Raw genomic sequence first — 17,834 nt, forward strand, 5'->3', positions numbered from 1 at the left:
AATATTTATTAAAAAAACAAATAAACAAATCATTAAATTTATAATTTTCTTGTTTGTTGTTTAACTTATATGTCTAACAACTGATCCCAAACCATCATCACCGACACCGACGCCGACAATAACTGAATGGCCAACAAAAACAAACGCCGCGGCGGCGGCCTATCGTCGGCGCCGATCTCGCCCTCGTCGGCGTCGTCATCGCCGGCCAATGACGTCAAACATCCCGACCGACAACAACAGCAACGCCGACGGGAGTTGACCTATAAGTCGGCAAAGAGACGACTGGCTATTATCGATGATTTGCTCAAAAGTAATGCAAACAAAAACAAAAGATTTTTTTTTTGATTTTATTGATAATTAATTGGATTTTTATAATCTTTTTTCCTAAACAAACAAAAAGAGTGCACTTATTATAACAACAATACGGCTAATAATGGTCAGCAACTTCTTGATGAACATAAAGACATTAATCAATTGTTAGACGAGATAATGGTCATCGAGAAAGGTATTAAAAAAGTTATTTTTAAATACAATATAATACAAGAAGTTTTATATTTATTAAAAATTATTTTTTTTTAAAATGAAAAACATTTATACAGACATAGCAATCGATTTACCGAAACGATTGCCAGAAGATTGGACGGCTTTCGAGAAGTGGCTGAAAAATGTCGGCGATATAGACATGTCCAGAGTGGACATCCGATGGATTGATGATAAACATGGTTACGGTTTGTTTGCTAAGACATCGATTGGCGAATCGGAACCGTTTCTGGAGATACCCAGAAAGCTGATGATGTCGCGCGAAACGGCTCTGACGTCTGACGATGATTTAGGTAACACAGATCAGTTGATTTTAAGACCCGCCGGTGATAATAGTAGTAGTAGTAGTAGTAATGATATCAATTTGGTGTCCTCCCCATCAACAGCTACGTTCATCCGCGAAGACCTGATTTTGCAAAACATGCCTAACATAGCAGTGGCACTACACGTGATCAACGAATACTGCAAACCGGACTCATTTTGGAGGCCATATCTACAGTGTTTGCCGCCGGTATACGAGACGGCCATCTATTTGACCGATGATGACATGAATCAACTGAAAGGTACACAAATACTGGACGAAGTGATTAAATTGAAGCGAAGTATTGCCCGACAGTATGCCTACTTTGCGGATAAATTATTGAATAACGAAACGGCAACCAAACTGACAATCAAGAAGTGCTTTACGTATGAACTCTATCGGTGAGTAATAGTGGATGTGATAGATATTATATGATATTATGGTATATATAAGATAAGATTATTGCCGACGATTATGAGTAGTGACCGCTGGTGGTGGTGGCGGTGGTGTCGTTAGACGACACGTCGGAAACCATCGCGAGTTGATATCATGTGATACTCTGTATTGTGTGGGACCGTTGCCGCCACCACTGCCGGCACCTCCGTTGCAACCATTACTTGTTGTCCACGTTGTACTCGAATGAGATGAACCCGATGAACGGCGATGTCGCCAAACGAGTACAGCAAAAATGATAATCAATACGACAATCAAAGCGATTCCGCCGGCAATACCGGCCAATAGATATTTAGATCGAAAGTCTGAAACCAGGTTTTTCTGAAGCGTCGATGTCTTTGCAATATCGTTGGCAACAACTTCGATGTCGTTGTCTTTCGATAGTCGATCACTTGATTTATGATAACCACGATTTGGTTGTAGCTGTTGTTGTTGTTGATGATGATAATCACCACTATTAGTGGTAGTGATCTCATGGTTTGACGCAACAGCATAGGGTATAGAACTTCTTAGGTTGTTATCGGCGATAACGTTGAAGCGTTTGTTGACCACAATCGTCGGCGGGAATGAATATAGCGGGGCTGTTGGCGGCGGCGGTATCATATGGACAGTCTGTGCGGTTATCGGTTCGACAATTGGCTGTAAATTCATGACCGGCTGATAGGGAAACATAATCGATGGCCTGTGTTGTTGTTGTAGATGTTGATGATGTACCTCAAGATTATTGTGCGGTATTATTGGCATCATTTGGGATATTAGATGATTTGATGGTTTTGGATCAAATTCTTGATGTTGTTTAACGCCAGGAATATCTTGTTGTTGGTGTGGATGTTGTTGTTGTTGTCTTAATGTATGAAAATCTGTGTTAATATCTTTTCTGGTAACTAATTGTTGCTGTTTTGGTGGTCTTAAGTTTACCCCATTTGATGGCAAAGAAGAAGGTTTTCTCATTGGCTGAAGAAGAATATCTCTGTCATTGTTGTTGTTGTTGCTGTTCTGCTGTTGTTGAATAATCGGCCGATACTTTTGATGGATTGCCAAAAATGGCCACAAATGTTGATTATTACCATCGTTTCGGTCATAAATTTGTTGATAATTTTGTTGTAAATTTGCTACAAAATTATCGTACAATCGATTGTCTATATAGTGTGGTTGCGGTTGTTGTTGCTGCTGATGATGATGTCTATTGTCATCATACAGGAAGTGATGATAATTATGATTTTGTGCTGGATATCCATGAATAGGCCATTGGTGTTGATGATGGTTGTTGTAGTTGATTATCGGATCCACTAATTGACTCGATATTTGGCCAATCGATGACACAATAAACAGTAGAAAAATTTCGATAAAATAGATATATTTTTGAAATTTTATAGACATATCCACAGAAACTTTTTTTTTTGTTATCCGATAAAAAACATTTATCCGAATCCAAAAAATAGCTTATATTTAATATATATATTATTGAAAAAATATATTTTGTTTTAATACTATTGTTATACAAAAAAATATTATAGTATTATAGAAAGTTTGACACTAAAAAAATATTTATTTTTTTATTAGTTCATTGAATGCGGGCTTAGATTTAAATAAATCGAGTTTTACTCGAGTATTACAGTTATATATATATACAGTATATCTATATATTAATATATTAGTCAAACAAACAAAATATATTATAATAAATAATTGGCAAAAACTAAATGTATGTTATTATGTAATCATAAATAATATTTATTTATATATATATATTATTTTTTGTTTATTTGGGTATCCAATAGTTGGGCCGTTTCGACAGTAATGACACGACAAAATGCCATACCATCCGGTGATGGCCAGTCCATGACTACAGCACTTATACCGCTCTGGGATATGTGTAATCATAAACACGGAAAGGTATATATATAATTAATTTAAATTTATTATTATTAGATTTTTTTTTGTTGGTCTAATTATACCAACCCAACAAAAAAAATGCATAACAATTAACTAAAAAAAAATTAAATGTTTTTTTTTTAATTTATTTATTTTGACACAAAAAAAATCGGCTAAAGCTTTCAACAGATTATGATTTAGACGCCGACTCCGTTATCTGTCGTGCAATGATGGACTTCCAGAGTGGAGAACAGGTTATTATTATGATATCTACTATATATATATATGACATAACTGTCCTCACAAAATGACTACAAGATATTTATATGATACTAATGGTTATTATCTGTAATTAATTCCGCAGATATTCATATACTATGGTCCGCGATCTAATGGCGAGTTTTTCATACACAATGGTTTCGTGTATATAAGCGATGATAATAATTGTGACAACGATTTTCTACCATTTAAACTGGGAGTTAGCCGTAACGATGGCCAATATCAACGAAAATGTGATTTATATAAGCGATTAAATTTAAATATATCCGGTATCTATCATCTATATAGTAGACATCAACCGATGGATAAAAGATTATTAGCATTTTTGCGTGTATTTCATCTGAATCAAGGTATTCATGAAATTTTTATTTACCTGTAGTTGTTATATATATATATATATATAATTATTATATAATTTAATCCAAAAAAAAATAATTAATTAAATAAAACCATAAATTCAGATGAATTAGACCATTGGTTGGCCAGCGATAATCTAACGGAACTATTCAATAGTGATTGCAATGATTTAATGTATTTAAATGAAAAAATCTGGCAATTTTTGGCCATTAGGTGTACACTGTTGTTGAAGGCCTACCCAAACCCGGAATCGGTAGCAAAATATAATACTACTACTAATAATAATAATAGAAATGTCGAACAATTAATTAAAAGTGAAATGAATTTACTTAAAAGCTATGTTTAGTTAAGTTATATATATATATATATATTTATAAGTCATAATAATAATAATATAAATCAAAAATCACTTTTTTCAATACAGGTATTCATTATTAGAAAATAATTGCATTATTTATAATTCAAACGCTTTAATATACATAACAATAATAATCACACAATGAATTGCAATACTTAAACCACACAATAATTAAGTGAAAATTAATAATTGCATTATTTATAAATAATAAATATTTATTATATTCATATTATACCGGTATATATATATATTATATATATTTATAATTAATTTATATATTGTAACTATTTTCTAACAGAATTTATATTACTTTATTTATAGAAACAGTTATTATTATTATTAATATTTTAATATATATTTTATCTCAAAAAAAGTAAAACTTATTAAAAGTTTTTATACATTATTATATAATATAATATACAGTAAAATTGTATAATTGTTTTTTATTGAATAATAATGACAGCAACAAGAAAAAAAACAATGATAGATATTATATAATATATTGTTAAAAAAAATTATGCCATTAATAATAATAAATATTTTACATTAATAGTTGTTTCATAGTTTAAAAACAAATATTTTAAAATCAGTTATCAATAATTTTACATAATTTATAATATATATTATAGTATTGTTTTCATTGTTAAAATTTTATATAATATAATAATATTGTGAAATCTCTCTCTCTCTCTCTCTCTATTTAAAAAACTTAATAGTAATTAATTAATTGAAAACAAATAGCAATTAGTGATTATTGTCTTTTAATTATTATTATTTAATCATCTCATTATTCGCATAATTTTTTTTATAATGCTTGTTTAAAAAGTTTTTTTTGCTTATTTAATTAACTAATTTTAAAAACTATATTTGATTGCCAATCAATACCCCTCGGTATCTCTTAATAATGTCTATTGAAAACAATTACATAATTTGCATAACAAAACAACAAAAGCAATGTCACAAAACAAATAATAACTTTTGAATTTTATTGATTGAAACAAAAACAAACAAAAAAAGCTTTTTTTATAAATAAAGATTATATTCCTATAAATATATATAAGTATATAATGTGGGAAAAAACAAATTGTATAATAAATTAAAAAATAATAACAAATAACAAAATTACGGTACGATTATTATTATTGTTATTAACATATTATTATTATTAATAATTAATTAATTGTTTATTTAATCTAATAATACCCTAAACTTTGAGATGATTTGGTGAGAAAGTATACTTGAGTTGATAGGCGTCGGCCACCAATAGCCTGACCTCGTTGTCTGTCCAGTGAAATGTCGGTAAATTTTGCAACAATAACATCAATCCTTGGAAATCTTTTTCCTGAAGTAGTGATTTGGACCAAAACCGGAGGAATGCCGCGCAAACAAACAGATGAAAAGCACTGGAAAACGGTGTTCCGCTGCCCATCGACCAGGAAGTCATATCGTTGGCACTACTATTGTCCATAACTGATATACCACTGCCACTACCCGTACTATCTTTATCGTTCATGGATGTTATATTGTAATTGGTTGAATTATTATGGCCTGTATGGCTGGTAGTATTGGTAGTAACGACAGCGCCTTCAGCTAAATAGGTGTCCCAAAGGCGTACAATACATAGTAGGGGTAGTTCACGGATCAGTAGGTTATTCATCCAGCGAAAGGCAAACTGTAGATATTGTACGGAATGTCGTTCCAGATGTTCGTGTAGTGTACGGTCAACGCGGGAAACAATACACGACAATAGATGAACCAAATGTTGAATGCCTGGCTGTGCAAATGTATAGTTATCTTGTATTGAATCCAATAGTTTGGTAAACGACCAGAAAGCGTCGGCTTCGACACCGCTTAGGACATCCTCCGACAGTGTCGACACATCAAACGATTCGACTTTGGTTAGGTCGTTGTTGGCGATAAACTCGGATAAATAGGTAACAAAAAACGGTGTAACCAAATCGTTCATTCCCTGTACGTAACCGCTGGCCGGATGTCTTATGGACCAAATAAACAGTATTCGTTCGAAGATTCCTTGGACTAAGCTCTGCTGGAATATGGATATCAATGGTTGCATCCGAGGTATATCTATATGTATTTGACGCCATATTTCATCGTTTTCCTGCCGATTATGATAGTATTGTTTAACCAGATTCTGATATTCGGCACGTTTTCTGTCCAATACTTGTGTACGCTTTGATCGGACAATCGGTAGATAGCCTAACAGGAGTTTCCAGGTAACGGGTCGTACTTGATTGGGAATGCCGGCCCAGGCCAGCGATCTCAGCTGATTCAAATCGGTAATATCGTCGTCGAAGACAATCTTTCGGAGTTTAGCCAATTTGGGATCAGCTGTTGTTGTTGTTGTTTCCATTGGTTTCTTGTTGTTGTCATCATTTCTGGCACTTTTGGTTGTCGTAACCGGTTTTGAAGGCTATTATTATTATAATAAAATAATTATTATATTATTGATGACATGAAATATAATGGATAAATAAAAAATTATTATTATTATTATTAAAAAATATTACGGTATTTAGGTAATAGAAATTCAATATTACTACTGTATATATATATATATATATATATATATATATATAAATAATATAATATATTTATATAAATAATTAAATAGTTTTAGTTTTCTTTTGAATATTTAATAATAAATTTACATTCAATAAAATAACATACGTTATAGTAATACATACTACTCTATACAATAATATTATTATTAATAATTTATTATTTTTAACGATAAATTATAAATATATTTTTTAAATATATATATATACAGTAAATGTAGAGTTAGTTATAAATGTAAAAATCTGATGATATATACTGTATTTTACGACTATATATTGTGTAATAAATGTAATATTCAATTATAAATTATATATTACGATAAATGTGTGTCAAAATGAGTTAAACAAAAATTTTTATAAATCGCATTATAATTTTAATAATAATAATATAATTAAAAAGTTTGCTAATTATCACAAAAAACAACATATAAAGTATATACACGTATATATATTAAAAATAATAGACATAATTATATATATATATATATATATTTAAATACAATAAAATAAAACTAAAACAGATTTTGTTTTATTTAAACAAAAAAACAATATCTGAAAAATGGGTCAAAAATAGGAGGAATATTCTGTATATATATCTAATGGCAATGAATGGCCAGAAAAATAAAAATATAAAAACAAACCATTTCTCTGATGAGTAGCGAAGAGATGTTGTTTGATAGCAGCGAATCAGTTGCGGCACTGATGGCCGCCGCAGACGCTGCTGCCGCCGCCGCTACTGATGATGATTGGTTTGCATTGTTATTGTGGATCAGCTGATGATGATTGCGATTATTAATGGCATTACTGGTAGCCGTCGACTGAACACAATCTTCAATATTTGAATCCCAGGCATCTTCACAACTGGCCGTAAATACTTCAAAACTGGCAGAATTGTTGCGCTTATGATGACCACTACTGCCGCCGCCGCCGCCGACTCCGCCAACACTGACCGCCGATAACCCAACCGACGCTACTCTATGAACAGCACTACCGGCGGCGCCGGCGCCGCCAGTATTGGTCGGCTTAGTCGTCGATGATGTCATCGACGTTAGACTACTAGTCCTTTGTTTGCCATAATTTCTTGGGTTGTGTTGTTGTTGTTGCGGTCGATCACTGGCGGCGGCGGAGTTAAAAACACTGCTAAAAATGACACGTCCGGGCAATCGGGTTGTTGTCTGACCACTGCTGCCGCTACCCGACGACGACGACGACTGTTGTTGATTGGCACCAATTGTTTGTTGTTTATTGTGACGATTGCTATCACTGTTTGTTGTTGCGGTTGTTGTCGTTGATGACGAAGAAGTAGTAGAAGACGACGACGACATCTGTCTCCAGAATGTCGTGTTTGTGGCACTCATTCTTCTTCTTCTTCTTTTGCTTCTTCAGTCTTCAGTCTTTCAGATTTGTCACTTCGTTTTCAAATGAAAAACAAATAAATACTTTTCCTTTAATTTATGTCTTCTTCTTATTCTTCTTATGATTTGATCCAACAATTTGAAAGACAAATAAAAAACTTGTGATTTATGTATAAAATTATTATTAAAAATCAAACATTTTTTTTGATAACAATTTTTTTGAAGTGATTTAATTGTCTGTAAAAAAAACTTTTTTTGTTTAATAAATTCAATTCAATGTTTAATAAGTTTTTTTTATAAAAAAATGAGATTTTTATTGATTTTTTGAAATTTAATTATTATTTATTTTTTGATCACTTTATTCACACAAACAGTTCAAGTAATGTGTTATACATTTAAAACAAAAAAAAAATTATTTGATATTTAAAATTATAATAAATAAAATCAGTTTTGTTTTAAATCATTAGTTGTTTGAATATATATCATAACTATTATTAGTATTATTAATAAAACGGTATATAAACTAAAAATCAAACAAAAAAAATTATCGACAAATTGATGCCTTAAAAAAATGGCAGAAAATTGTTGTCAAATAATATATATATTTATTATTATTATTAACAACTGTTTTATGTGTGTCTGTGTTATTGATAGCCAACACAACACATACTGTAAAGTATATGTAATGATAGCGCGCATGACTTAACACATAGCATAGCCATTGAAAAACCAATGCATTTATTATTATTATTATTAAATACATTACACATTAAATTACAGTACTTTACACAACACATGTTATTTGCATTGCAATTGATATTTTCAAAACCAAAAAAAAAAAAAAATAATTTGTAAATGATTTTCAAAACTATCAATTAATTATTTTAAAAAAAAACAATCAATTTTTGTTTGAATCAAATGATATTTTCATCAAAAAAAAAAACAAATTATTTTCATTGATTGATGACTTGAATAATTATTTTTTATATTAAACAAAAATACCGGTAATTGTTTGGAAAATATTAAATTTAAGTATTTTTTGTTGTTGAATTAATTGCTAATTAAATAAATTTAGTAATTTTTTTTATAATGTATAAAATGATTTTAAATTAATTAAATTATTTTTTTTATAGAAAATAACTATTAGTTTTTAAGAGAGAGAGAGAGAGAGAGAGAGAGAGAGAGAGAGATGTCTACCTCCGGCGCCGGTAGTCATCACTCGTATGATAGACCAGTTCGTAGCGATAATGAAGAAGTGGATCCATTGGAGGCAATGTTAGACAAGACTGGTTGCAAACAACATCACTATTCACTACAGGTTTGTATTCAAAAAAATTAATTAAATATTTTTAATTAACTATTTTTCAAACTATACGATACTTACGGTAATTAAAAAAAATAAAATAAAATAAAACTTTTTTAATCCATTTTGATTAGGACTGTATGTATGAGCACCGGGATTGGCGTAAATGCCAGGATTTAGTTCAACAATTGAAAGATTGTATGAATAGATATGAACAAAGCAAACAACAACAAAATAAATAATTAATTAATTTAAATAAATTAAAATAAATTAATTAATTAAAAGTTTTAACAATTTATTTAAATTATTTAATCGATTATACAATTATGAATTATTATACAGTTATTTAAAATGAATGACACAATTAACTAAAATGGCACCAAATATTTCGCACTTAATTTTTTGTTTTGTTTTATACAATTAAATTATTTTATTTATTAAATTAATTTGTGTGATACGATTTGGCAAAAATATATATATATATATAGTAATTATTAATATAATTAAAAATATAATATTATTTATATTTAGTTGATTTTAACTTGAAAATGGAAAGACCACTTTTATATAGTTATTATTTAATTTAATTATTAATTAATTAATTAATATTATTATTATTAAAACTATAAATTAATGATATCATCTCTCACTCACTCTCTCTATATATAAATATTTATATTCAACTTTTTTAGTTTATAAATACTAATAAATCAATTGATTTAAAAACTATTTTAGGCCTACAAAACAAACAAACAAACAAAACAATTCAATTCATCTATGCTTTTATATCACAACTAATATGATTATCATATGTAGTGTAACCATTGGATGTCGTCCCCCGGTGGCCATTGGACTGGTGGTGATGATGATGATGATTGTCCCGATAGTTAGCATTAGTAAAGTTAAACGACTCCGAGTTTGTTAGTGTACTGTCGTCGTAGTATTCGAGCTCTTCGGTATAGTCAATGTCCGACTGATGGGTTAGGAAGTGATGATTTTGACGGGTCGGCCACATCAGGTGCGCTACTATGGCGTAGGCCAGGAAATCGGCTGCCGACGAAAATCCTACCAAAAAAATAAATAAAACAAATATAATTATTATAAAACCAATTACCAGTCGGCACCACCACTACTACTATCTGACTACCCGATAATCGGTAATTATAATTTTTACCCGAAATCAGTTTGTATCGCCACATTAGCTCAATTTGGAGGGCAACCATAGCCACCAGTGGCAAATGGACAAACCATACGAGTATACCGGCACCGAAATGCAAGTAAAACTTTAGTCGGCGCTGATCCTGTTCCAACATCATCGACAAGCGAAGTTCATAGAGGAACCACATCATTAGTATGACACGAAACCCTAGGCTTATCCAACCGGGAAACGTATGGTATTCATCGATCTCTTCAATTGTGTTCAACGATTTCTGTTCAAAAAAAAATGTTACGTTTAAAACAATGTTATTTTGTTATTTTATGAAAACAACAACAAACCCTAATCCAAATAAATAATATGATTTCAATGATTATATAGAGAAGCCACGCAACGAATATCAATGGTTTGGCTGTAATCTCCGGTTTGGTAACCGGCCAGCCCTTGGCTATAATCATAACAAACAGTATGAACAATGCCAGCGATAGTATGCGTATAATGTCGGCAACAGTATTCAATATCTCGAATCCCTGGCCATCGTGTGCGAAGACAATCTTGTGCAAGACTAGGAAGAAGTCGGATAGACAGTGCATCGACAGTGATATTGTAAACAAATAGGACAATAGGTTACGGATCTTCTGGGAGGTAAAGGCATAGAGTTGTGCAGCTGTCAGTACTATGTAAAAGATTACCAATAGTAGGTTAAGTAATAGATCCTGGATAATGATGATGGTGGTAGTGATGTTCAAAACATATGGAAAGAGAGAGAGAGAGAGTAAAAAATATTAACAATCAAATTACACAACCAATTCATATATATGTTATGTGATATATTGCATCAATTAATTGTGTTAATCAGATATATTATTGTGTGTGTGTATGTGTGCGTGCGTGGGTGTGTGAATCTATATACTAATTATTATTACTGTACTATTGTTTTAACAAAAAACAATAGTTTTTTTCACACACACCTGTTGTTCAAATGAAAACTGGTGGTCAAAGTCGAGAAGTTTGTTGGATGCACTGCTCGGATGGCCGTTCACTAGCCATACATCATATTTGAGTACAGAATCGTCAGCCGTACCATCTTTCCAATGGCAGGTTATGTTTTGTTGTGTGCCGTTTGTGGTGTTGGTGGTGGTAGGGGTGGGGGTGGGCCTAACCTCCTCACGATAACAGCCCATTAGTAATAGAAACCAAAATCTAGAAAATAAAATTAAAATTTTTATTTTTATATTGTGTGCATTAAAAAAATGTGATTATTTTAAATAAGTAATTTGATATTTTTTTTAAAAAAAAGTTTTAAATTATAATAAACTAAAAATAAATTAAAAATAAATTTTAATATATATATATATATATATTTGATGCAACTTATTTGAAAATGCAATAATTATTATGTTGTAATACAAATCTTGTTGTATCTATTTATATCAAAATTTTAATTTAAATGACTTATAAATAAACTTTTTTATTATAATTAAAAAAAAAAGTTTATAAAAATAGCAATATTAACGTAGGTTTTATATATTTATTTCATGAAATACTTGTTTAAAAACAAATACTATTATTATTATTATTATTATACAGTACTGTTAAAAGTTAAAAGGATAATATTAGTATCGTAATAATAATAATAATAATAATTAAATTGAAATTTCTAATATAGCTTACTATAAAATAAAAAATATATTTTTTTAATTTCATTTATTTAATTAAATTTTTCTTTACCCCCATTAAATTTGGGTGCAATAAATTTAAATAACGAGTCTTATATAAACTATATATATATATATTGGGTAACTAATTGATGATAATAAAAAAAAATTATATACTGTATAATATAGTATAAAACTAATAATACTTTTATATAGTCGCTATAGCTTATAAAAAAAATATACGTAAATACAGTATTATAATATTAAATCATTAATTAACAAAATAAAAGGCTAAATGCAAACACACGAGGAAACTAAAGTCAATAAAAAAAATAATGTTTAGTTGACTAAAAAGTAAAAAGGTTTACTGTATATCATTACAGTGTATATGATATACAGTATAAAAAATAACAAAAAAAAATATTATACAAATATTAGACAATATATATATAAATTGTGCGTTCATTTGAATTAATATATTGGGATTTTTTATGATGATATTATACACACAATAGATGTTTTATGATATTATTTGCAACAACAACAACAACAAAAACATATACTGTATATATATATAAAAAAAATTCAATAAACTTAATGATTGAAAATTGAGTCTACATTTTGAATAATTATTATACAATAAAATACTACTATAATGTATATATAAAAAAAAGTTTGTTATATAAAAAATTGTATAAAATAACTGATGATATTTAGGATTTTATTAATTTAGCAATGAATAAGCATATATGATATATTGTTGTTATAAAATGCAAATATTACAACAACAACAACAACAAAATCATTGACTTAACCATTTAGTTACCGTAATTGTATTAATATATTTATATCTATAACTAATAATAAGTTCATTGACTGATATGCTGGTTTAAAATAATAATAATAATAATAAATAAGTATTTAGATATAGACAGGTATACAGCGTGTATATAACTTATATATAACAAATATATCTAAAAATAAAACACATTTATAATTTTTTTTAAAAATTAAAACTATTACTGTATTTACAGTATTAATTATTACCAGAGGCTATACCGTATAATTGAAAGGGAAATACAGTATATATTTTTATATTATAGTATAGAAATTATAATATTTAAAAATAAATTAAATATAAATTAATTATTAGGTATTTATTTGAATAACAATCTCTCTCTCTCTCTCTCTTAACATAGGAGAGGATACATACGGACTACAAGGATAACGGATATAAGCTATTGTTGTTGTGGTTGTTGTTGTGGTAAATGATGGACACATCGCATGAGTCATACATTTTTAATGATAATTTCAAAAGACTATATATATATAAATATAATGTGAAACAAAAAAACCCTTTTTTTAAAAAAAACAACTAAAGACTTTCATTGTGGGTATGTCTTGAAGACAACAACTACAGGTAGTAATAACTATACTAATAAATAGATGTAATAATTAAAATTCAAAGACACAATCAATCAATCAGTACATACGTCGGTTCCGTTTGATCTTCGATGACATAAGTAAACTGATAGTTCTGAACGATTTGCGAGCTCTTGATGGCGCCCTCGCATAGGCCGCCATCAGCGCAGGGAACAAATCGCATGATATCCCACTTATTATCGGTAGCGCAGGTCTGGTCGTAGGCTTTGTCGCCGATGATGTCGTCGAAAACTTTTCGGCAAAATGTCATACTATGGTTGTTGGCGGCGGCGGTGTCACTGTCAGAGGCTGATCCAGTCATCATCTTATATGTATTGTATGCGCTGTATATCTTGAGAAACAGTTGCCTATTGACCAACAATAGGGCACTGGTCTTAGTCTTGATCTTTTCATTTGGATCCATATGTTTGCTAACATTGCCAAACACGTAGCCATAGCTGTCCTCTTTGTGATGCGGATCCGATTTGCCGACACCGAATCGGGCCATAACCTGATTGGATCAGATAACTATAGTTATCAATCACTTTAGTAATCAAACAACACACTTACTTTCATTGGATCAGCTGATGGACTCCAGACGCCAGTAGTGTGCAAACAGTCGATGGCGGCTATTATTGTCAATAACACCAACAATGATATCATCGACAGCAACAGTGGTGGTGATGATGATGATGATGATGAAGAAGCCATTGTTGTTGGTGTTTGTGGTTATAAGTTATATATAACACTGTAATTGAAGACAATTGTCGATGTCTTCACCACACAAATCAAATCAATTATTATATAACCAATAAAATCCAATTTAAATGCCTATTAAATGGCAACGCATTGGAAACATATATTAAAAAAACATATGATTTTCATATAACCAAACAGTTATTATTATTATTATTATTATTATTATTAATACAGTATTATATAATATGATAATTAAGTATTACGTTAACTGTATATAACTATATACATAAAAATTGTATAATAAAAAAATAGCATTGAATTTAATGGCAATATTAATATAATCAATGCATTGATTTTTTATACGTCTATATAAATATCAATCATTTTTTGCATACAAACACTTTATATAACTGTGTTTTTTGTGAATATTATTAGTAAATATATTTAAATATGCATTTAAATTATATGATATTTTTTTTAAATAGTAAAAATCATCAAAAAAAACAATTTGTTTTTGTTATACACACATAATATTTTTAATATTATTATTATTATTATATCAAATTAACAATAACGAAAAAAATATGATAAAATCAAATCATATACTGTATGATTAAATAAACTAAATTAAACAAAAAAATATGTGTTACTTATAATCACATAATAATAATAATAATTTTTATTTCAATGAAATAAATTGTTTACTAACTAATCATATGTGTGTGTAATATAGCATATGATATATATTTTTTCACATGAATTATCATATAATAAAAAAAATGTTAATTATTATTATGAATAATACAGTAGTAGTACTACTACTACTAGTAATAGTATTGTAATAATAAAAAATATATAATGAAACAAATGTATAATTATTTAGACACAAAAAATATTTTTTTAAAAAAACACCAAATGGTTTGACGGCGACATTGAAACTAAACAGTTATTACAATATTATTGTTGTTTTTTATGTTTGTTTGTTTGTTGGTTAGGGTTGAGTCAAACATGTATTACAGTGTGTGTGTGTAGAGAGAAAAACGGTATGTTTTTCACATACATAAGCTCTCTCTCTCTCTCAAACAACGTAAGTAAAAGTATGCGTTTATAATGCAATAAAATGCATCAAACATTTCATTAAACATTTTGATTTGACTATAGTTTTTGTATTGCATTTACTGTTGTTGTTGTAGTAGTAGTAGTAGTACTTGTATTATAAAAACTTGTGATTATAGATAGCGTTACAAATGTTGTTATCGTAGTAGTAGTAGTAGTAGTAAATGCTCTCAATTTTTTTTTGGTTACAATTTATCAATTTATTAAATATTTGATTTGTAATTTATAATTATAACAATAAAACAATTTTTTATTTATTTTTAAATATTAATAATAATAATAGATTTTTTTCTATAATAAAATATAGATAATCAATAATAGTATTCATAATGATTACAATACGTTTTTTTTGTTGTTGTTTTAGTTTTATACTAAATTAATATAACATTTAGTTATTATTTTTTATTAGTATTATATATTTATTATTCTATACATAAGTATTAACAAAATTTATTTCTGTGTTTAAAAATCAATAGAAAATCTATATATATTTTATTTATAGTATAGTTTTGGTAAATATATATATATATATATATGATATATACTCACTTTAATCACTTTAAGTCATGTATAAAACATATTATTATAATTTTTTTTAGCTAAAAACTTATTATTATTATCGCTAATATAAATATACATAAAAACTTAGAAAGAAAAAACTGCTGATATATACAGTATAGATATATATATATATATATATATCAGTATATAATAAATATATATATTATAGTTTCTAATACTTAATTCAAGATAACAAATAGATATTTTCAGCAAAAAAAAAATAAAGGATTTATTTAACAAAATAATTTGTGGAAAGTTTTTTTTGTGTGTTTGGAGGAAATGGGTGTATAATATACTGTATTATATATTAAAAATATTATAAATTATAAATACATGTAATTTATAGTATGTATGTATAAACACAGTGACAATCATATTGTTTGGGGTGTTATTTGATAAGATATATCACAGGTGATGATGATTAATGATTGATATGTATAATATATATATTATATATTATATTCAATTTTATATCAAACAAATTTTGTTTTCGTTGCTTAAACACATTGATAACAATGAAAACATGATTTATTAGTAATTTAATAAAAAAATTCTCTCTCTCTCTCTCTCGTCATATAATTTTAAGTTTCAAAAAAAATATATTTATTACACATTTTTCTTAAACAAATTTATTTTAATTTAGTACAAAATATAATTTATTACAAATTTCACTTTTTCATATAGATAGCTATAAATAATTTTATAACAGTAATACTATAATATTTAAATAAATTAAATAAATTTTGTTTTATGTTAATATGTGACAAATATTTTTAAAATTTAAAAAAAAACAAAATTAATGTAAGTTATTTTATTTTTAAAAAAAGTTATGACTATAATTTAAATGATATTTAAATTTTTTCAACTAAAATTATAAGTAATTTATTCACACACACAAAAATATATATATATATTTTCAATGCAAATACTTTAATAGCGATTGATTGCCAAATATTTATTTTCGCATATTTTTTCCTCAATTGCAAAATATCTTTAACTAATAATACTAATAATATAAACTACTAATAGTTATTTAAATAGTTATTTTATCTCTCTTAGACAAAAATATATATATATGTATTTATCTACGCAAATAACATGTATCTATTTTTATGATTTTTTTAATAAAAAAAATAACATTTAATTTATTTTGCTTTACAAAAAAAAATTAGTTTCTAATTCCTATTTTAATTTAATAAAAAATAATATAATTTATATCTGTATACAACATTTACATAGTAGTACATCAATTTATTTTTTTTTAAAAATACTAATTATTAAAAACAATTAAATAATAATTTTGTTTTTTTTAGAAAAATTACCCTAAATTTATTTGTAACAATTATATGTCTTTGAAATTATTATCTATATTATAAATCACAATATTATCATATATTTTTGTTTTTAATGGTGTATAAAAAAAATTACATTTATATTTATTAATATATCAAATAATTTGATAACAATTTCCCAATAAAAACAGATACCTGTACTAAAAAAAGACACTCAAACACATACACATCAATTGATTGATTGATTGATTGTTTTATATATATATATATAAAATATAAAATTTGTATTATCAACTATATTATTATAAAAAAGACTATATGTCATATATTTAATAGTAATAATAATATTAATATTATTAATATCAATAGGAAATGTTGATAAAATATTTGGTACATTTGTGTGTGTGTGTGTGTGTGGAAAAAATATAGTAATAAATCTGATAACTATTTTTTGTTGTCAGCTATTAATATGAAAAATATTATTATTATATATATATATATTTTTTGTTACTTCAATCACTTTAACATCA

General features: G+C 27.5%; 4 protein-coding genes across 4 annotated transcripts; 2 read left to right on the plus strand and 2 right to left on the minus strand.

Moving 5' to 3' along the window:
- Nucleotides 1–42: 42 nt before the first annotated feature.
- LOC128952654 (actin-histidine N-methyltransferase-like) lies at nt 43–4,151 on the plus strand. Its single transcript, XM_054298082.1, has 8 exons — nt 43–310; nt 401–505; nt 600–833; nt 927–1,242; nt 3,076–3,190; nt 3,349–3,423; nt 3,534–3,798; nt 3,910–4,151. Exons 1-8 carry the CDS (start codon nt 127–129, stop codon nt 4,149–4,151), a joined length of 1,536 nt encoding a protein of 511 aa, XP_054154057.1. The 5' UTR covers nt 43–126.
- A 784-nt stretch (nt 4,152–4,935) lies between these two features.
- Nucleotides 4,936–8,287, minus strand: LOC128966233 (TBC1 domain family member 22B-like). Its single transcript, XM_054313072.1, has 2 exons — nt 7,384–8,287; nt 4,936–6,594 (listed from the first exon to the last, which is right to left on the minus strand). The coding sequence occupies exons 1-2, from the start codon at nt 8,098–8,100 to the stop codon at nt 5,368–5,370; spliced, it is 1,944 nt and encodes a 647-aa protein (XP_054169047.1). The 5' UTR covers nt 8,101–8,287; the 3' UTR covers nt 4,936–5,367.
- Nucleotides 8,288–9,279: 992 nt separating this feature from the next.
- Nucleotides 9,280–9,657, plus strand: LOC128952460 (cytochrome c oxidase assembly factor 4 homolog, mitochondrial-like). The gene is made up of 2 exons (XM_054297862.1): nt 9,280–9,415; nt 9,535–9,657. The coding sequence occupies exons 1-2, from the start codon at nt 9,287–9,289 to the stop codon at nt 9,640–9,642; spliced, it is 237 nt and encodes a 78-aa protein (XP_054153837.1). The 5' UTR covers nt 9,280–9,286; the 3' UTR covers nt 9,643–9,657.
- A 325-nt stretch (nt 9,658–9,982) lies between these two features.
- On the minus strand, nt 9,983–14,494 carry LOC128951794 (uncharacterized). Its single transcript, XM_054297067.1, has 6 exons — nt 14,207–14,494; nt 13,708–14,147; nt 11,528–11,759; nt 10,898–11,272; nt 10,575–10,830; nt 9,983–10,465 (listed from the first exon to the last, which is right to left on the minus strand). Exons 1-6 carry the CDS (start codon nt 14,345–14,347, stop codon nt 10,176–10,178), a joined length of 1,734 nt encoding a protein of 577 aa, XP_054153042.1. The 5' UTR covers nt 14,348–14,494; the 3' UTR covers nt 9,983–10,175.
- Between the last annotated feature and the right edge of the window lie 3,340 nt (nt 14,495–17,834).

Source organism: Oppia nitens, unplaced genomic scaffold (assembly GCF_028296485.1).
Source record: "Oppia nitens isolate AA-2021 unplaced genomic scaffold, nextdenovo-longstitch-racon4-pilon3 scaffold1_pilon_pilon_pilon, whole genome shotgun sequence".
In the NCBI taxonomy this organism is placed as follows: Eukaryota; Metazoa; Arthropoda; class Arachnida; order Sarcoptiformes; family Oppiidae; genus Oppia; species Oppia nitens.